The sequence below is a fragment of the Hemiscyllium ocellatum genome, chromosome 35 (assembly GCF_020745735.1).
Source record: "Hemiscyllium ocellatum isolate sHemOce1 chromosome 35, sHemOce1.pat.X.cur, whole genome shotgun sequence".
NCBI lineage: Eukaryota > Metazoa > Chordata > Chondrichthyes > Orectolobiformes > Hemiscylliidae > Hemiscyllium > Hemiscyllium ocellatum.
In genome coordinates, this window is record NC_083435.1 from 19,173,830 (window position 1) to 19,196,082 (window position 22,253).

Consider the following 22,253-nt stretch of genomic DNA (forward strand, 5'->3'; position numbering starts at 1 on the left):
TTTGTGAAGTGAAGCAATAGTATTAGGGGGCGCAGGGAGTGATCCTGCAAATAGAGAGAAATGTGTTCCTGGAAAAGTGGTATGGAGTACCAGGTGCCGCACCACATGTAACCTCACTGGTAAACAAAGGATATCAATCTAAAGACTTAAGTCCTATGACCAGGCACGTAGAAACAGTCAGGGAATTACATATGCTTAGGACAGGGGTTTGGGAATCTGGGGATGGCAGCTATATTAAAATCCTAGTTTGCTGCAACTTGACAGGGAATCCGAAGGACGGCAAGGTAACGTCTCAGCAGAGCATGCCAGGGACAGTGGAGGAAGGTGATCAATATGGTAATGAGCAATTTGATGCATTACTGACTACTTTGTGGTAACAGCATTATACAGATCTGGGGAGAGTGAAATCAGCTAGCCCACTAGAAATAAGGTTGAAACCAGGAGCTGGGACAGTAGTGAAATTTCTGACGAATAAAGTTATCCTAACGTTTGGTATACCATCGGAACTTAGTTCAGACAATGGGTCTGCCTTCATTCAGAAACTAGTTAAGTTGGTGCTGCACTTTTTGAGAATCAAACAGAGGTCTGGGTGTGTGTATCATCCCCAGTTACAGGCTCCTCTGAACGAATTCCACACAGACAGTTCCCGATGCGGTTATCATTTATTGTATCTGTTGCTTCCAATGTGGTCTTCTCTACATTGGGGAGACCTGGGCGCTTCCTAGCAGAGTGCTTTAGGGAACATCTCCAGGACACCCGCACCAATCATCCACACCACCTCGTGACCCAACATTTCAACTCCCCCTCCCATTCTGTCGAGGACATGGAGGTCCTGGGCCTCTTTCACTGCCACTCCCTCCCCACCAGACGTCTGGAGGAATAATGCCTCATCTTCCGCCTCGGAACACTTCAACCCCAGGGCATCAATGTGGACTTCAACAGTTTCCTGATTTCCCCTTCCCCCACCTAACCTAGTTTCAAACTTTCAGCTCAGCACTGTCCCCATGACTTGTCCGGACTTGTCCTACCTGCCGATCTCCTTTTCCACCTATCCACTCCACCCTCTCCTCCCTGACCTATCACCTTCATCCCCTCCCCCACTCACCCATTGTACTCTATGCTACTTTCTCCCCACCCCCACCCAGCTTATCTCTCCACACTTCAGGCTCACTGCTTTTATTCCTGATGAAGGGCTTTTGCCCGAAACATCGATTTCGCTGATCCTTGGATGCTGCCTGAACTGCTGTGCTCTTCCAGCACCACTAATCCAGAATCCACACACACAGTTGCCTGAGGTTGGAATTAAACCCGGGTTCCTGGGACAACAATGTTCCCCAAACATCTCATAAACCCCGCCTTTTTCTGCCAATCTAAGGCCTGTCTGTTTTGCCATTTCATTTTGGTCGTAGCATCCAATTGTTCTCCCAAGGCAACAAGAGCATCATCTGTATAATTGATAAATCTCTGCTGGTTGTAATAAATGTAATTAATCCATTCAGCATTCTTGCTAACCCCTATTCAGATAACAGAGGCGGAAGTGCTGGATGTCTTGAAACAGTTAAAGGTGGATAAATCCCCAGGACCTGATCAGGTGTACCTGAGAACTCTGTGTGAAGCTAGAGAAGTGATTGCTGGGCCTCTTGCTGAGATATTTGTATCATCGATATTCACAGGTGAGATGCCGGAAGACTGGAGGTTGGCAAACGTGGTGCCACTGTTTATGAAGGGTGGTAAAGACAAGCCAGGGAACTATAGACTGGTGAGCCTGACCTCAGTGGTGAGCAAGTTGTTGGAGGGAATCTTGGGGGACAGGATGTACATGTATTTGGAAAGGTAAAGCTTGATTAGCGATAGTCAACATGGCTTAGTGCATGGGAAATCATGTCTCACAAACTTGATTGAGTTTTTTGAGGAAGTAACAAAGAAGGTTGATGAAGGTAGAGCAGTAGATGTGATCTATATGGACTTCAGTAAGCCGTTCAGCAAGGTTCCTCATGGGAGACTGATTAGCAAGGTTAGATCTCATGAAACACAGGAAGAACTAGCCATTTGGATACAGAACTAGCTCAAAGGTAGAAGATAGAGGGTGGTGGTGGAGGGTAGTTTTTCAGACTGGAGGCTTGTGATCAGTGGAGTGCCACAAGGATCGGTGCTGGGTCCTCTACTTTTTGTCATTCACATAAATTCTTTGGTTGCGAGCATAAGAGGTACAGTTAGTAAGTTTGCAGATGACACCAAAATTGGAGGTGTAGTGGACAGCGAAGAGGGTTACCTCAGATTACAACAGGATCTGGACCAGATGGGACAATGGGCTAAGAATTGGCAAATGGAGTTTAATTCAAATAAATGTGAGGTGCTGCATTTTGGGAAAGCAACTCTTAGCAGGACGTATACACTTAATGATCAGGTCCTAGGGAATGTTGCTGAACAAAGAGACCTTGGAGTGCAGGTTCATAGCTCCTTGAAAGTGGAGTCATAGGTAGATAGGATAGTGAAGAAGGCTTTTGGTATGCTTTCCTTTACTGGTCAGAGTATTGAGTACAGGAATTGGGAGGTCATGTTGCGACTGTACAGGATATTGGTTAGGCCACTGTTGAAATATTGCATGCAATTCTGATCTCCTTCCTGTCGGAAAGGTGTTGTGAAACTTGAAAGGGTTCAGAAAAGATTTACAAGGATGTTGCCAGGGTTGGAGGATTTGAGCTACAGGGAGAGGCTGAACAGGCTGGGGTTGTTTTCCCTGGAGTGTCAGAGGCTGAGGAGTGACCTTATAGAGGTTTACAAAATGATGAGGGTCATAGATAGGATAAATAGACAAAGTCTTTTCCCTGGGGTCAGGGAGTCCAGAACTAGAGGGCATAGGTTTAGGGTGAGAGGGGAAAGATATAAAAGAGACATAAGGGGCAACTCTTCCACACAGAGGGTGGTACGTGTATGGAATGAGCTGCCAGAGGATGTGGTGGAGGCTGGTACAATTGCAATATTTAAGAGGTATTTGGGTGGGTATATGAATAGGAAGGGTTTGGAGGGATATGAGTCGGGTACTGGCAGGTGGGACTAGATTGAGTTGGGATATCTGGTAGGCATGGACAGGTTGGACCGAAGGGTCTGTTTCCACGCTGTACATCTCTATGGCTCTACGACTCTATCACCTTATCAAATGCTTTACTGAAATCCATATACACCACATCCACTGCTCGACCTTCATCAACTTGCCTCATCAAGTCCTCAAAGAACTCAAGAAGGCTTGTGAGCCACAACCAGCCCCTCAGAAAGCCACACTATCTTTAATCAAACTATGTTTTTCCAAATAGTCTCAAATCCTATCTCTGAGAATCCTTTCCACTACGTTGCTTACCTCAGACACAAGGCTGAATGGTCTGTAATTCCCAGGGTTTTCCGTTCTTGTTTGTTTCAGAGCTGCAGTGTGGGCAGGGATTTGGCTCGCTTTAGTACAGATCCTGATTGATCTTCCATCCCAACCTCCCTCCATCTCCCTTGCCAGCCCTCTATTCCTGTAATTTGAGGATTTGGCCCATCCTTCTCGGGCTTCCCGTTATTTCCTGTCACGGTCAGAACCAACTCTGCAGACAGATGAAGATGTTTGCCTTTTCTCTCCTTTGCGCTTTACAAGTTCTCTCTCACTCGGCTTCAGGTAAAACCATCTCTAACAGTCTCTTTAAACCGACAGTGACTGACTCGGATGAAAACAAACTGAAACGATGACACAAAGAAATGCTCTCGGAGAGATCTGGGAATCGGTAACGCCAAAAACTCGATGTTTTGATCTTGTAGTCTGTGATGTAGCCGCCCAGTATGTGGGAATGTTCACTGGGTTGGGAGTGGGTTTAAACAAGATGATATTTCCACTCAGTTTGAGATTCCGTTCGAGCTGCCTGACGTTTTCCGATCCATTCCCGTCTCGTTTACACGATCTCCGGGGCAGATCCCTACCCCCGCTCCGTGACTCACACCGTGTTGCTGAGGCATGAGTTAAGAGTGCCCCTCAATATCCCAGCGCCTACAGCTCAGTCCCAGACACTGGGTGGGAATCAGGACTGACTGAGAGGGGAAGAGGAATGGAACAAAGAAACAGACTCGTTACAAAAAAAACTGGGGCCGACATTTAGGTTTTGTTTCAGCGGCTATGTAAGGCTTCTGCCTTCAAAGCAAAGTTTACAAAAATTGTCTGACAGGAAGAAAGCTGGGAAGCAAGAGAGGGAATTTTCAGTTATTATTTTTTTGTTGGGATGCAGCTGGCCTCACCATTGTTCATTGAAGAGTTGTGAATTCTCTGCTGCGGAAAAGCAATTAAGACGCAAACATTGAATGTTGAAAAGGAGGTAGATACAGTTCCCTTAGGGCTAAAGGGATCAAAGGATTTGGAAAGATTTGGGTGGCAAATGGTGGCACAGTGGTCAGCACTCAGGACCTGGGTTTGATTCCAGCCTCAGCGACTGTGTGCAGTTTACAAAGTTAAAAATAACCTGACGAAGGAGCGACGCTCCAAAAGCTCGTGTGCTCCCAATTAAACCTGTTGGATTATAATCTGGTGTTGTGCAATTTTTAACTGTGTGGAGTTTGCATAGTCTCCCTTTGTCTGTGTAGTTTCCTCCACGTGTTCCAGTTGCCTCCCACAGTCCAAAGATGTGCAGGTTAGGGTGGATTGGCTGTGCTAAGTTGTCCCTTAGTATTCAGGGATGTGTAGGTTAGGCGCATTAGTTGGGAGAATGTAAGGGAATGGGTCTGGATGGGTTACTCTTAGGAGGTTGGTGTGGGCTTTTGGGCTGAAGGGTATCTTAGCACGCTGTAGGGATTCTAGAGAAAGCAAGAACAGGGTTCGCAGTTGGATGATCAGCCATAATCATATTGGATGGTGAAGTGGACTGAACAGCCCAACCCAGGTCTGATTTTCTGTGTTTCCAGTTGCCACAGTGGTTGGTTGCCTCCATTTGGGGCAGAGATATCCACAGTTTGGTTTGGGAGGGAGTTCCCAGGGTTTTAACCTAAGTGATGGCGAAGAAACAACAGTTTCAAGGTGGATTTTTAATGGAGTTGTAAGCCCACCAGAGTCATGTAAAATAGGTGGGCAGATCCCGATTTCAGTGTTCCTGCCGTGATTCTTGATAGACTGGCAGGAAGCTGGAAGAACACAACAAGCCAGGCAGCATCAGGAGGTTGAGAAGTCGAGGTTTTGGGTGTGATGGGTGATGGCATTTGTTTTGAGAGGACTTGGATATAAAAACAGGGATGTACTTCTGAGGCTATATAAGACTGTTATGGACCATGCCAGACCTCCTCAAAACATTTCAAGAAAGTAGCCCAGACCCAGCTTTGCTACTTGCTTTAAGTAGGTGTAACGTGTATATTCCAGGAGGGATGCAGTTGATCGAACCACATAATTTTAAACAAAACAGAATTTATTTACAAAATTACTGAATGAAACACAAAAGAGAACAGAATACTGAATAACTCAACTTATCCAAAAACCCAACAGATCATCCCATCTGAATGATGCTGTTCCAGATACTTGTAACAATTCCAATAAACACCCCTTTGTACAAAAGGTAAAGTCAAGTACAGGAGAGAAGTCAGAGAGGGAGGTTAGCATAGATCTCCTTTTCTTGTGTCCAGCAGCCTCACAACTACTGCTTGCTAAGTAAGCCAAACAAAAGCTGAAAAAGCTGAGGTGGTAGAACTGGCCACATGCTCTTTCATTAGATTACATTAGTTTAGATTCCCTACAGTGTGTAAACAGGCCTTTCGGCCCAACAAATCCACACCGACCCTCCAAAGAGATGCAAAAAAATGGCTTCAGCAGAATGGTTCCAGGCATGAGGGAAGCCAGATGCATGGATAAATTGGAGAAGCTGGGGTCTTATAAAAGTGACAGTTGACAGAGTGTGTTAGGTGCAGAAGGAGACCATTCAGTTCATGGTGTTTGCACTAGACCTTGGAATGAGCATTCCAGTTTTGTGCCATTGCCTTCCATTTCTCCCATACCCTTTCACATTTCTCCTGTTGAAATAATTGTCTAATGCCCTCTCAAGTGAAACTACCTCCATCACATTTCCAGGCAGCACACTCCAAATCATTCACTCTTCCCAACAAACACAGGGAGACATATACATATACGGAAACACAAAGAAACACACAATAACACGGACACATATATTGACACAATCACACGCAACGATAGAGACACATACACAACCCCATACACAGAGACAGACACAAGCAATCATAGGCACATATACAGGAAACAATGCCAGAAGTGCAGCTGCAGGTTTGCATACAGTGCAGATGTCCATGCCCATAGATGCAAGCGCAGTGACATGGGTGAAAGCAAGCCCAGATAAATTGTTTCATTGTACAAGTGATTTTTTTTAAACAGTTTTGCCGAACACAGTATCTGTTACCTATAAACAAACTGGCCACAGAACCCTCCCAAGTCCAGACTTTTCGGAGTCTCTGTCTCTTATGACCTCCTGAAAAGAAAAGCCAAGGATACTATAACCTTGTTAAGGAGCAGCATCGTCACGGGTTCTTGAGTATAAAGGGGATCAAGGGTTGTGGAAAGAAAGTGGGAGAATGGGGTTGAGAAACATATTAGCCATAATTGAATGGTGGAGTAGATTCGATAGGCTGAATGGCCTAATTGTTGCTCCTATGTGTTCTACTTTGATGGAGTTGTGGTTCATGTTACTTCAAAGGAGTTCTTTCAAGTCATTGTCTTTGTACTTTTCAAAAGGTAACCTGGCATAAAGGAAAACGGTTGTAGTTGTTGGAGGTGAGTCACCTTAGCTCCAGGACAACTCTGTAGGAGTTCAGGAATAGACTGTAGGGACAGAGTGAATCTCAAGAAGAGTATAAAGGTAGTAGGAGTATACTCAAGAGGGAAATCAGCAAGGCAAAAAGGGGCTATGTAATAGCTTTGATAAATAGGGTTAAGGAGAATCTGAAAGGCTTCTACAGATAGTAACAAAAGAGTAACCAGGAGAGAATTGGGCCCCATAAAGATCAGCAAGGCTGTCTATGTGGGAACTGCAGAGATGGGTGAGATGGGTATTTCACATCAGTGTTTATAGTGGAGATGGATATGGAAGCTACAGAACTTGAAAAGTGTCCGTATAACAGAGGGAGAGATGCTGGATGTCTTAAAATCCATAAATCCCCAGCACCTGATCAGGTGTATCCTAGAACTCAATGGAAAGCTAGGGAAGTTATTGCTGGACCCTTTGCTGAGATATTTGTATCGTCACTAGCCATAGATGAGGTGCTAGAGGTTGGCTAATGTGGTGCTCTTATTTAAGAATGGTAGTAAGGAAATGCCAAGGGAACTATTGACCAGTGAGCCCGACATCAGGAGTGGGCAAGTTGTTGGAGGGGATTCTGAGGGACAGGATTTACATGCATTTGGAAAGGCCATTACTGATTACAGGAAGTCAACATGGCCTTGTGTATGGGAAATCATGTCTCATTAACTTGATTGAGTTTTTTGAAGAAGTTACAAAGAGGATTGATGAAGGCAGAGTATTGGATGTTGTCTATATGTTTGTTAGCAAGATTAGATCACATGGAATACAGATAGAACTTGCCATTTGGATACAAAATTGGCTAGAAGGTAGGAGACAATGGTTTAGATGGAGGGTTGCATTTCAGACTGGACCTGTGCTGGGTCCCCTGCTTTTTGTCATTTATATAAATGATTTGAATGTGAATATGAGAAGTATAGTTAGTAGGTTTGCAGATGACATCAAAACTGGAGGTGAAGTAGACAGCAAAGAAGGTTACTTCAGAGTACAACAGGACCAGATCGGCTGGGCAAATGGGCCGGGGAGTGGCAGATAGAGTTTAATTTAGACAAATGTGAGATGCTGCATTTTGGAAAGGCAAATCAGAGCAGGACTTATACATTTAATGGTAAGGTCCTGTGGAGTTTTGCCAAAGGAAGAGACTTTGGAGTGCTGGTTCATAGTTCCTTGAAAGTATAGTCCCATCTATACATGGTAGTGAAGAAGGTGTTTGGTACACCTGCCTTTGATGATCAATGCATTGAGTATAGGAGTTAAGTCATCATGTTGCTGCTGTACAGTACATTGCCAAAACCACTTTAGGAATATTGCATTCATTCCTGGTCTCTCTGCTAAAGGAAGGATGTTGTGAAACTTGAAAAGGTTCAAAAAAGATTTACAAGAATGTTGCTAGGGATGGAGGATTTGAGCGACAGGGAGGGGTTATTATGCTTGGAGTGTCTGAGGTTGAGAGGTAACCTTCCAGAGGTTTCTAAAACCATGCGGGGTATGGATAAGGTGATTAGTCAACATCGTACCCCAAGGGTAGGGGAATCCAAAACTAGAGGACATAAGTTTAAGGGGAAAACTTAAAAGTGACTTAAGGGGCAACATTTTCACGCAGAGGGTGGTACATATATAGAATGAGCTGCCAGAGGAGGTAGTGGAGGCTAGTACAATTACAGTATTTAAAAGGTATCTGGATGGATACACAAATAGGAAGGTCTAGAGGGATATTGGCCAAATGCTGACAAATAGAACTAGATTAATTTAGGATATCTGGTAACCCTAGACAAGTTGAACCAAACGGCCTGTTTCTGAACTGTATGCCTTTAAGACACTATGACTGCGAATGTTACAATATTCAGGCTTAGACTGGCAAGTGACAAGTAACATTTGTGCTACACAAATGCCAACCTATCACCATCACCAGTAAGAGACAATCTAACCATCCCTTATCATTCAATGGTGTTACCATCCCTGAGTCCCCCACAATCAATATCCTTGAGGTGACAATTGACCAGAAACTCAACTGGACTCACCACATAAACACAGTAGCTACAAGAGCCAGTCAGAGGCTAGGAATACTGACCTCCTGACTCCTCAAAGCCTGTTCACCATCTGCAAGGCACAAGTCAGGAATGTGATAGATGAGTGTAGCTCCAACACTCGGCACCATCCAGGACAAAGCAGCCCATGTGATTGGCACTCTACCACCAACATTCAGTAGCGGCAGTGTATGTTATCTACAAGCTGCACTGCAGATATTCACCAAAGATCCTCAGACATTTCCTTCCAAACCCAAGACCACATCGATTTAGGAGGATTAGGGCAACGGAAACATGCGAACACCGCCAAGTTCGAGCTTTCCTCCAAACCACTCAATATCCTGGCTTGGAAACATATCACAGTTCCTTCAATGTGTCTGGGTCAAAATCCTGGAAATCCCTCCCCAGTGACATTATGGATTAACCCACAGGGAGGGGACTGCAGCCCTGGCAGCTCACCACTACCACCATCTCAAGGGCACTGAGGACAGGCAATAAATGCTGACCAGCTAGCAAAATCCACATCCCACAAGTGAATAAAAATAAAGAGTCAATTGTAAATTTTAAATGGAATTGAGTAAGTGTGGAAATTTTAACATAAATTAAATTACGTTTCCATTGAATGGATGACGGGTGGAGAAAAACTGAAACCTCTCAAAGAAATTCAGATGCTCAGTTTTTTAATAGTGAAAGCAAGTGATGGGGGGTGCTGGTGGTAAATATTAGGAATATCCATTCCCAGAAATTGAGCTCATTCACAACACTTCCTATTATTTCTCATAATTCAATCTTTACAACAATTATCAAGCTGCCCTTTCTTATTTTTATTTCAGCACAGCATGAGACAAACAACATGGTGGTTGCTACAGGTTCCTCCATTCTATTTCCTGGAACGGATAAAGGATTCAGTAATGTCCAGTGGGAATTCTCAAAGCCCCTCAAGGTTCTTCCCATTTTAGATTACAGTGAAGGACATCGACACATATATGATCAGTATCTGAATAGAGTTGAACTGAACGAAACAGATGGGTCATTATTACTAAAAGATGTCCGCGAGTGGGATACTGGTAAATACAGAATGACTGTGGACTTAGACCCATCTCGGACCAGAGTGAACACTCTGACAGCGTATGGTAAGAACTTGGGGGATGGTTTCATTTGCACCAATACAAATAGAAACAGCAGTGCACTGTGTGTTTGAATAAGGCATATGGTCATATTGCATTTTAGCAGCTGTATTAGTTGCCTTGGCAACCTGAATTGCTTTCATATGTTTGCATGGCTGTGATTGTGGAACAGTAAGATGTTTGTGCATGAGCGTTTCCTTTTCATTTGCTCCCACTTTTAGTTGTGTGACCAAGGACTTGCTTTCCCCACACCATAACACAGTTAATCCTGAAATGTGCCAGTGCTTTTGCTTAAATTACATTTTAAAAATAGCTTTTGTCAATCCACTGGCTGGATGAAAGAGGCACATAGTCAGAGATGTACAGCACGGAAGTAGACCCTTCGGTCCAGCTTGTCCATGCTGACCAGATATCTGGTCTCTAGCATCTGCAGTCCTCACTTTCTCCAAACATGAAAAACTGCCTGGCTCAAGGCAGAGATGTTACAAGCATCCAACTCAGTGCAAAAGAGTGAGTTCTATGAGTGCAAGCTAAAGGACATGAGACTCAACCTGTACTAATGTATTTGATGGGTGCGTGACACTACATGCAGAGTGACCTTGTAGGTGAATATATGTAAGGTCTATGAGCTCCAATGGACAGTGGTGAAATGCCGAAGTGCATTGCAATTCTGAGATTAGCCATGATGATATGACGAGGCTGGTGTACTGCCATTGCCAACTTCGATGAATTGGAGATGATCACTGAATTGGAGATAGTCATAGAGATGTACAGCATGGAAACAGACCCTTTGGTCCAACTTGTTCATGCCGATCAGATATCCCAACCCAATCTAGTCCCACCTGCCAGCACCCGGCCCATATCCCTCCAAACCTTTCCTTATCATATACCCATCCAGATACCTTTTAAATGTTGCAATCATACTAGCCTCCACCACTTCCTCTAGTAGCTCCTTCCATACATGTACCGCCCTCTGCGTGAAAAAGTTGCCCCTTGGGTCTCTTTTATATCTTTCCCCTCTCACCCTAAACCTATGCCCTCTAGTTCAGGACTCCCCCACCCCATGGAAGAGACTTTGTCTATTTATCCTATCCATGCCCTTCATGATTTTATAAACCTCTATAATGTCACCCCTCAGTCTCCACTGCCCCTGGGAAAACAGCCCCAGCCTATTCAACCTCTCCCTATAGCTCAAATCCTCCAACTCAGGAAATATCCTTGTAAATCTTTCCTGAACTGTTTTAAGTTTCACAACATCCTTCTGACAGGAAGGAAACCAGAAATACTTGCAATATTCCAAAAGTGGATCCCAACTCCTGTACTCAATACTCTAACCAATAAAGGAAAGCATACCAAATGCCTTCTTCACTATCCCATCTTCCTGCAGACTCCACTTTCAAGGAGCTATGAACCTGCACTCCAAGGTCTCTTTGTTCAGCAACACTCCCTAGGACCTAACCATTAAGTGTGTAAATTCTGCTAATATTTGCTTTCCCAAAATGTAGCACCTCACATTTATCTAAATTAAACTCCATCTGCCACTTCTCAGCCCATTGGCCCATCTGGTCCAGATCCTGTTGTAATCTGAGGTAACCCTCTTTGCTGTCCACTACACCTCCAATTTTGGTTTAATTTGCAAACTTACTAACTGTATCTCTTATGCTCGCATCCAAATCATTTATGTAAATGACAAAAAATAGAGGGCCCAGCATCGATCCTTGTGGCATTCCACTGGTCACAGGCCTCCAACCTGAAAAACAACCCTCCACCACCACCCTCTGTCTTCTACCTTTGAGCCTGATCTGTATCCAAATGGCTAGTTCTCCCTGTATTCCGTGAGATCTAACCTTGCTAACCAGTCTCCCATGGGGAACCTTGTCAAACGCCTTAATGAAGTCCATATAGACCATGTCCACCACTCTGCCCTTATCAATCTTCTTTGTTATTTCTCCAAAAAACTCAATTAAATTTGTGAGACATGATTTCCCCACACAAAGCCATGTTGACTATCCCTAATCAGTCCTTGCCTTTCTAAACACATGTGCATCCTGTCCCTCAGGATTCCCTCCAACATCTTGTCCACTACCCACGTCAGGCTCACTGGTCTATAATTACTTGGCTTGTCCTTACCACCCTTCTTAAACAGTGGCACCACGTTTTCCAACCTCTAGTCTTCCGGCACCTCACCTGTGATTATCGATGATACAAATATCTCAGCAAGGGGCCCAGCAATCACTTCTCTAGCTTCCCACATAGTTCTAGGGTACACTTGATCATGTCCTGGGGATTTATCCATTTTTGTGTTTTAGGACATCCAGCACTTCCTCCTCTGCAATATGGCCATCTTTCAAGATGTCATCATCTATTTCCCTGCATTCTATATCTTCCATGTCCTTCTCCACAGTAAACACTGATGCAAAGTACTCGTTTAGTATTTGCCCCATCTCCTGCAGTTCCACACAAAGGGCGCCTTGCTGATCTTTGAGGGGCCCTATTCTCTCCCGAGTTACCCTTTTGTCCTTCCTATATTTGTAAAAACCCTTTAGATTCTCCTTTACTGGATTTGCCAAAGCTATCTCATGTCCCCTTTTTGCCCTCCTGATTTCTTGCTTAAGTATGCTCCTACTAACTCTTAAACTCTTCTATGGATTCATTCGATCTATCTTATCTATACCTCACATATGCTTCCGTCTGTTTCTCAACCAAACCCTCAATTTCTTTCGTCATCCAGCATTCCCTATATCTACCAGCCTTTCTTTTCATCTAAACTAGAATATACTGTCTCTGGACTCTCGTTATCACATTTCTGAAGGCTTCCTATTTTCCATCCATCCCTTTATCTACGAAAATCTGCCCCCAATCAGCTTTTGAAAGATCATGCCTAATACCGTCAAAATTGGCCTTCCTCTAATTTAGAACTTCAACTTTTAGATCTGGTCTATTCTTTTCCATCACTATTTTAAAACTAATAGAATTATGGTCGTTGGCCCCAAAGTGCTTCCCCACTGACACCTCAGTCACCTGTCCTGCCTTATTTCCCAAAAGTAGGTCAAGTTTCGTACCTTTTCTAGTAGGCGCATCAACAAATTAGAACATTTTTTTGTACACACTTAACAAATGCTTCTCCTTCTAAACCTTTAACACTATGGTAGTCCCAGTCTATGTTTGGAAAGTTAAAATCCCCTAACATAACCACCCTGTTATTCTTACAAATAACTGAAATCTCCTTACAAATCTGTTTCTCAATTTCCATCTGACAGTTGGGGATTTATAATACAATCCTCGATAGGGTGATCATGCCTTTCTTATTTCTCAGTTTCTCCCAAATATCTTGCCTGGATGCATTTCCAGGACTATCCTCCCTCTGTACAGCTGTATTACTATCTCTTATCAAAAATGCCACCCCCCTCCTCTCTTGCCTCCCTTTCTGTCCTTCCTGTAGCATTTGTATCCTGGAACATTAAGCTGCCAGTTCTGTCCTTCGCTGAGCTACGTTTCTATAATTGCGATGATATCCCAGTCCCATGTTCTTAACCATGCCCTGAGTTCATTTGCCTTCCCTGTTAGGCCTCTTGCATGGAAATAAATGCAGTTTAATTTATCAGTCCTACCTTGTTCTCTACTTTGTCCCTGCCTGTCCTGACTGTTTGACTCACTTCTTTTCTCAACTGTACCAGTCTCAGATTGTGAGGAAAGAGATCAATTTCCATAGTTCCCACCCCACCTCCCACACCTTCATAGTTTAAATCCTCCTGAGCCGCTCTAGCAAATCTCTCTCCCAATTAGGCCCCTTCTAATTCAGGTTCAATCCATCTTTTTTGTACAGGTCACTTCTACCCTAGAAGAAATGCTAATGATCCAAAGATGTGAATCCTTCTCCCATACACCAGCTCCTCAGTTATGCATTTATTGGCTCTATCCTCCTACTCCCACTCTTACAAGCTCGCAGCACTGTGAGTAATCCAGATATTACTAGTCTTGAGGATCTCCTTTTTAAATTCATGCCTACCTTTCTATATTCTCCCTTCAGAATCTCATTCTTTTCCCTTCTTATGTCATTGGTTCCAATGTGTACAATGACATCCTGCTGGTCCCTCCCCCCCCATTCTGCACCCTCTCTGAGGTATCCTTGATCCGGGTATCAGGGAGAAAACACACCATTCTGATTTTTCGCTGCTAGCCACAGAAATGTGTGTCTGTACCTCAGACTATAGAGTCCCCGAATGCAATTGATCTCTTGGAAACTGACGTACCCCTAATTGCATTAGAGCCAGTCTCAATACCAGAAACTTGGCTGTTCTTGCTACATTCCCCTAAGAATCCATCACCCTCTACATTTTCCAAAATAGCATACTTGTTTGAAACGGGGATAGCCACAGAAGACTCCTGCACTACCTGCCTACCTCTCTTACCTTTCCTGGAGTAGACCCATCTGTGTGACTGTATCTGCAACTTTTTTCCCTTCCTATAACTGCCATCCCCTTGCTCATTGCCTCTAACTGTCTCTCCAACCAACCAATTCGATCTGATAGGATTCGCAACCAACAGCAATTATTGTAGGTATAATCCTCAGTAACATGTAAACTGTCCCTAAACTCCCGCATCTGACAAGAAGAGCATAGCACTGTCTTATTCCTCTTACAAAACACTGCACCAGGCTAACTTAATACTTATGGCTTATATTTTTAAGTTTAATCACAAGATATATCTCAATAAAACATACAATCAAGAAAACATCCACTCTACTCACTACTACAGGCTATCTGTAAGGCCACACTTTAAAATATTCACTTATCTATTTCTGTACTGTGACCTCTCCCAAACAAGTTCCTCCAAGATTAGATGTGAATTTCACTGTTTGCTAATTTTTCCCAGATACACTCCGATGTCCAGCAGTACAGGAATTCAAAAAGCAAAGGTAGTAACTGCACAGGTTCATTGCTGTGTCAGTTAGCAGTGTGGGTTTCTCTCTCTCTCTTTTTTCTCTCTCTCTCTTTTCTCTCTCTCCTGGAATTTGAGGAAATCACCAGTCATAGAGTCAGACAGCATGAAAACGAACTCTTCAGTCCAACCAGTCCGTACTGACCAAAATCCCAAACTAAACTAGTACCACCTGCCTATCCCTGCAAACATCATATACTCATCAAAATGTCTTTTAAACTCGTTTCCACCACTTCCTCTAAAAGTTTATTTAACACATGAACCACCATGTGTAAAATGATTGCTCTTAAATGACTTTTTAAAATCTTTCTTGTTTCACCTTACAAATATGTGCCCAAATCTTTAAATGCACCCCCTTCCCCCACCCCGGCCAGGTAAAAGACACCTCCCATTCACCTTATCTCTGCCCCCATGATTTTATAAACCACTTTAAGGTCTCCTCTCAATCTCCTATGCTCCAGTGAAAAAAAGTCCAAGCTTATCCAGTCTCTCCTTATAACTCATGCCCTCCATTCCCCATAACATCCTGGTAAATCTCTTCTGAACTGTCTCCAACTTAATACTATCCTTCCTACAACAATGAGAGCAGAACTGTGCACAGTACTCCAGAAGAGGCCTCACCAACATCCTGTACAAGCTAAATATGGCATCCTGACTCCTATACTCAAAAGGTCAAAACAATGAAGCCAAATTTGCTAAATGCCTTAAATTCCATGCTATCTACATATGATGCAAACTTCAAAGGATTATTTACCTGAACCCCTCGGTCTCTCCGTTCTACAACACTGCCAAAGGAGCTCTACTTTTGTATACATGATTTGGAGATGCTGGTGTTGGACTGGGGTGTACAAAGTTAAAAATCACACAACACCAGGTTATAGTCCAACAGGTTTAATTGGAAGCACACTAGCTTTCGGAGCGACGCTCCTTCATAGTGTTCAGGGATGTGCAGGTTAGGTGCATCAGTCAGGGGTAAATGTAGAGTAATGGGGATTGAATTTGGATGGGATGCTCTTCCGAGAGTCGGTGTAGACTTGTTGTGCCGACGGGCTTGTTTCAACACTGGAGGGATTCTTAAAGAAAAACTGTTGCCCATCCTTAATTGTCTTTGATCTACGTGGCTTCTAGTACATATCAGAGGGCAGATCAGAGTCAACCACATTGCTGTGTGTCTAGTGTCACATGTAGGCCAGCCTAGGTAAGGATGGCAGTTTTCCTTTCCATTATGGACGCGAGTGACCCTCATGGGGTTTTATGACACTCAGTGTTGGCCTCATTATAAAGATGAGCTTTACATTCCAGATATTATCTATTTACATTCCACCAACTGCCATTAATTAGCCTACTCCTCTAGATGACTAGTCCGGTGCCATTATCACTAGCTGGCATGTGGGACATTTCATAGAGAAGGCAATAAGATTTAACCTATCTATATGAAAACATGATAATGTGAAATGAGTCATTGTGGAGCATGGATAGAGACTGGATTGGGGCACTGCTAAATTCCAGACTGACGATGGGAGAGAATGTATCCATGATGAATTTAGGAATAGGTGAATAAATATAGATGTGGTGGCATTGAGCATAGTAATTGAAAAGTCCCTTGGTTGTGCGCTTAATGAAAGACATCCTGCAGTAATTGTTGAGATGCTTTATGAATGTTTGGCTGATCAACTCAGCTGTAATCGTTTCTGAAAAAGTGTCATACTGGACTCAAAAAATCAACCCTTTTTTGCTCTCCACAGATGCTGCTAGAGCTACTGAGATTCTCTCCAGTGTCCTCTGTGTTTGTTTTTGAAGTAGATTCTTGGAGAATAAAGAGGATAGAATGACCTGGGGATGTCACAAGAAATCAAAGCTTTTACAATCAGGATCACAGCTAAGACCACTGTAGAGAAACAGTGCAAAGAGCTGTGAAACAAAAAGAACTTGTAAAGACTTTGTGTGTGTGGCAGATAGGGAGAGCCTCCCTTACCAGACAGGTTGGTATGTGCAGTATCAGTACCTCTTGATGGCAGCAAATAAGGCAGAAGTGAGCCTAGTGGCTTGCATTTTAAAGAGAGACTTGATGATCAAGACATCCAAGGTTCTTACTGCAGCAGGCAAAGTAATCCTGTCGATTTTTGATCCCTTTTAGCCACATATTCTTGGGGATGAGAGTCAGCAGAAAACTACATAGCTCAATGACTGAGCATTTGCCGTTGGATCAGAAGGTCACTGCCTCAACCATGCGTTCCCTTAACAGTGTTTTTTACTCTGCTCAGGGTGATTAGAACCAGGGGATACATTTTAAATGTAAACTATCTCCCGTTAATGTGGAACTGAGGGAATTGTTTTTCTGAGCATTTAGTCTTTGGAACTCCCCATAGAGTGATGACGATGGTGCTATTAAATATTTGATGGCAGATTTTTGACTAGCAAGGGGGTCAAAGTGTATCTGGATAGACGAGAATGTGGATTAGGAACCACAATGACATCAATCATGATATTATCAAATGCAGGGTACGGGCTAGAGGTGCTGAATGATCACCTCCTACTCCTAAAATAAATGTTCACTTGCATGATCAGAGAAACCTCAAATTGAGGACAATGTTTTGAAGCCACTTAAACCAGCAGGTGATACCGAAGGGAAGCCAAGGAGATTAAACACTTCTGTTTATGGACTGAATGATGCATTTTGAGTATTGTATTTCTCAAAGTTCCACTGGTATCCATGAGAAACTAGCAGGCAGGTTTATGATGTATGTTAATATTTGGATAGGAAGTTTATGTACAATTTGAGCATGGTGTGACAGACAAAATAGAAGAGATGTTTTAGATTGGAAGTCAGGTTTTGGGGACTTGTAACTATGTAGGATTGGACGTTAATCAGAACAAAGTGGTAATGTTCCTACCTCTGGGTCAGAAGGTCACACTTTGGCAAAGTGTAGACCATGGAGGTGTGTCATCCAAGCTGGTCGATTCCAGAATATGAAGGTGATGAACATCGCTATCTTAACCAAAACCTTGTCAAATAAAAGGCTGAGGCGATACAAGGACTTGCATGCCATTTGTCTTTTCTCTGGCCTTGAAAAGTCAGTATTCGATATTAACACCGATGGGTGTGTGAATCTGCAGCCACCAAAGCAGACTGGTCAATTTGAAAAACATCCTTGTGTGTCTGACCCTGGCCAAGGTGGGCATTCAATTGGATATCAGTGGGTCAGGGTGGGGGCTGTTAGCCCTGATAACTTGCCTCTCATCTGTGGTTATGTCAGATGCCGGCTCTCCATAGAATGGGTGCATGTGGTGTGCACTGGTACACAAGAGTCTGCAGTGAATTAACCCCCAGAATCGTCTTTTAACTTAAACTTAAGTTTTCCTTCAGAACCTGTCTTTTTTGTTATGGCACCCCTTTTAAGAGCTAGTTTCTCAGATAATTATTAATTTGCTTTGTTTTTTTTATATAAAAAAGAACATAGCTGTCTTCCTCCTCATCAGCAGCCACACTTGTTGTGGTGATCCACCCCGCTCTCTGGAGATGCTGGAGGCCTCTCCAATGGCAGGCTCTTTATGGGTGAGTCCTCTCCTTGACCTGTTGAGGATTTGGTGTGGATGATGTTGCTTGTAGCCGTTCTGTGCAGCCATAGGTTATGTAGATTCTCAGACTTCCCCAGGATATTTTGAGGAGCCTGTGACACACCTATCCATAGGTCCAAGTCCCTCTTTTGTCACTTGATACGTTCTGATCTGGGGCACTGACTAAACTGAATGTCTACCTGAGAGTTAAGGTTTCCCATTAATTGTTCTTGCTGAACCAGGTTGGGCCATCACTGGCATGGGATCAGTGCTCTCTCTTCATTCTGGCAGAAGGGGGTAAAGAGAAAAAGTATTTGTGTTATTCTTCAAGTCTGTTTCTCTTGCCTCATTCTGAATGAGTGCAAGGTGGAAAGCTTCAGCTCCATGTCTCCTTTTAGCAATATTTCTCTCCTGTCCTTCCAAGCAATTACAAATGGGTTACAGCAAATTTCCGCAAATAATTGATTAGTCCAGTTAAAGCTGCAGCATTGCTCAGTAAATTTAATGTAGTAAAAGTGAAACAATGATATGAGAAAAATATATTTTTTTAATGTGAAGGGGCTGGATTTGTTGAATAGTTACTACCTGAGTCTATGGGAAAGTCCTGACATTAGACATCAAATACTGACATGGATTTAATTTCTCTCAGTAAAATTAGTGAACTCTCGAAGTTTTAAAGATAAACTGATCTGTCTTTGGGTAACATTGAAGCCATTGTCAATGGTTAAATCCTTAATTTGTTTAACTGACTTCAGCACATGTAGGGTGCTGGGTCAGAAATTAAACTAAACCTTGTATCTATGAGTGCACAGTTCTCCAAGGCTGAGATCAACCACAAGATTTGTTTTTACATTGTATTTGACCTTTCATTACTCTGATATGAAGTAGAATTTCCCCTTTATCAATCATTGTTTCACTAAGTGAGATTAATGGCACTCAATCTATACTGGCCCAGAGAGAATTTGCACTCTCAGGCTCCCACATTTCAACACATTGATCATTTCACCAGATGCTTAGGCACCTCTCTTCAGGAATTTGGAGGGGCCAGAGAGTGGAAGTGCTTGCTCTTGATGGGATCATTCCATGTTCCTGCTTCCTGGCCCCGTATTCCAGTAAGATGGAAGCAGAGTAAGTCTTCAGGGCATGGGGATCATCACCTCTTTCTAGAACAAAGAACAAAGAAATTTAACAGCTCCAAGCCTGAGCCAATCCAAATGTACTGTCTAAACCTGTCGGTCAATTCCTTAGCATTTGTATCCCTCTGCTCCCCACCTACTCGTGCATCTGTCCAGACACATCTTAAATGAATCTACCGTGCCTGCCTCTACCACCTCTGCTGGCAACACGTTCCAAACGCCCACCACCCTCTGTGTGAAGTACTTGCTGCGTGTATCCCCCTTAAACTTTCCATCTCTCACCTTGAAAGTATGACCTCTCATTATTGAATCCTTCACCCTGGGAAAAAGCTTGTCTCTATCCATCCTGTCTATACCCTTCGTGATTTTGTAAACCTCAATCAGGTCGCCCCTCAATCTCCTTTTTTCTAGTTAAAACAAATCTAACCTACTCAACCTCTCTTTGTAGTTAGCACTTTCCACACCAGGCAACATCCTCATAAAGCTTCTCTGCACCCTCTCCAAAGCATCCACATCTTTTTGGTAATGTGGCGAACTGTACACTGTATTCTAAATGCGGCCAAACCAATGTCTTGTACAATGTTAACATGATTTGCCAGCTCTTATACTCAATACCCCGTCCGATGAAGGCAAGCATACTATATGCCTTCTTGACCACCATATCCACCTGTGCAGCAACCTTCAGGGTACAATGGACTTGCACTCCCAGATCTCTCTGCCCAGCAACTTTTCCCAAGGCTCTTCCATTAATTGTATAATTCGCTCTAGAATTAGACTTGCCTAAATGCATCACCTCTCATTTGTCTGGATTGAAAGCCACCTGCTTTTCCGTCCAACTCTCCAGTCTATCTGTATCCTCTTGTATTCTCTGACAGTCCCTTCTGCTTTCTGCTACTCCACCAATCCTTGTGTCATCTGCAAACTTGCTGATCAAACAAACAGTGCCCTCTTCTAGATCATTTATTACAAACAACATTGGCCCCAATACTGACCCCTGTGGAACACCATTGGTCACCTTTCTCCATTTTGAGAAACTCCCTTCAACTACTACTCTCTGTCTCCTGTTGCCCAATCAGTTCTTTATCCACCTAGCTAGAACACCCTGCACACCATGTGACTTCACTTTCTCCGTTAGTCTACCATGGGGAACCTTATCAAACGCTTTGCTAAATTCTATGTATATGACATCAACAGCCCTTCCTTCATCTAACAACCTGGTCACTTCCTTGAAGAACTCTATCAAATTGAAAAGGCACGAGTTCCCCGCACAAAACCATGTTGCCCATCACCGATAAGCTCATTCCTTTCCGAATATAAATAGATCCTATCTCTCGGTACCCTCTCCAGCAACTTCCCCACCACTGACATCAGGCTCACTGGTCTGTAGTTACCTGGAATATCCCTACTACCCTTCATGTAGAGGGGGACAACATAAGCAACCTTCCAGTCCTCTGGCACCTCATCTGTATTAAGCATGCCACAAAAATATCTGTCAGGGCCCCAGCTATTTCCTCTCTCGCCTCCCTCAGCAACCTGGGATAGATCCCATCTGATCCTGGGGATTTGTCCACCTTAATAGCCTCTAGCATACCTAACACATCTTCCCTACTTATGCCAACGTGATCCAGACTAATCAAACTTCTATCCCTAATCTCAAGATTCATCATGTTCCTCTCCTCAGTGAACACTGATGCAAAGTAATCATTCAGAATCTCACCCATTCTCTCAGGTTCGGCACACAGCCTTCCTTCATTATCTTTTAATGGACCAATCCTTTCTTTAGTTGCCTGCTTGCTTCTTACATAAGAATAAAATGCTTTGGGATTTTCCTTAATTCTGCTTGCTAAAGCTTTTAACCCTTTTGACCCCTTTTAGCCCGCTTGATTCCTCGTTTAAGACTTGTCCTACTCTTCCGATATTCCTCCAGGGCCCATTCTGTTCTTATCTGCCTAGACCTTATGTACGCTTCCCTTTTCTTCTTCGTATAATTTCTCCTGTCATCCACGGTTCACGAATCCTGTCCTTCCTATCCTTTGCCTTCAACGGAACATGCCTATCCTGCACTGCCGTTAACCTATCTTTGAAAGCCTTATACATCTCAAATGTGGACTTCCCTTCAAATAGCTGTGTCCAATCCACTTTCACCAGCTCCTGCCTAATTTTGATATAATTCTGCTTTTAATTTCATATCTCTTTTTCTCTTTCTTCCTTTTTTAATTTCATTTTACTTATTCTTGGCGAAGAGTTCAGTCATGGCATCGGCAAGTAGGCCAGCAGTGCAGACTGGGGTGGCCCCAACAGCTCTGGTTTGGGTGGAGCCAGCAGCATGGATTCGGGTAGGTCTAGCAGCTTGGACTTGTGTGTATTTAGCAACACAAACCTGGGTAGGCCCAGCAGCTCAGACTCTGGTGGGCCCAACAACACAGACTCAGGTGGGCCCAGCAGGTTGGACTCGGGTAGACCCAGCAGCTCGCACTCGGGAAAGCCCAGCAGCTTGGACTCGTGTGGGCCCAGCAACTCAGACTCGGGTGGGCCCAGCAACTAGGACTCGTGTAAGTCCAGCAGTTTGGATTTGTGTAGGCCCAGCAGTTCAGATTCGAGGAGGCCAGGCAGCTCGGACTAAGGTGGTCCCTGCAGCTCGAACTCGGG

General features: G+C 43.6%; 1 protein-coding gene across 2 annotated transcripts in view; it reads left to right on the top strand.

The window, feature by feature from the left end:
• The first annotated feature begins 3,516 nt into the window (after positions 1–3,516).
• LOC132832882 (carcinoembryonic antigen-related cell adhesion molecule 1-like) overlaps positions 3,517–22,253 on the top strand; it is a 69,886-nt gene continuing 51,149 nt past the window's right edge. The window contains exons 1-2 of one of the 2 annotated variants that reach the window (XM_060851084.1): positions 3,517–3,655; positions 9,676–9,975. In XM_060851084.1, the coding sequence (XP_060707067.1) occupies positions 3,595–3,655; positions 9,676–9,975 (361 nt within the window). In that variant the 5' untranslated portion in view covers positions 3,517–3,594. The remainder of the gene's footprint in view (positions 3,656–9,675; positions 9,976–22,253) is intronic. The other variant, XM_060851085.1, reaches the window with a different exon arrangement.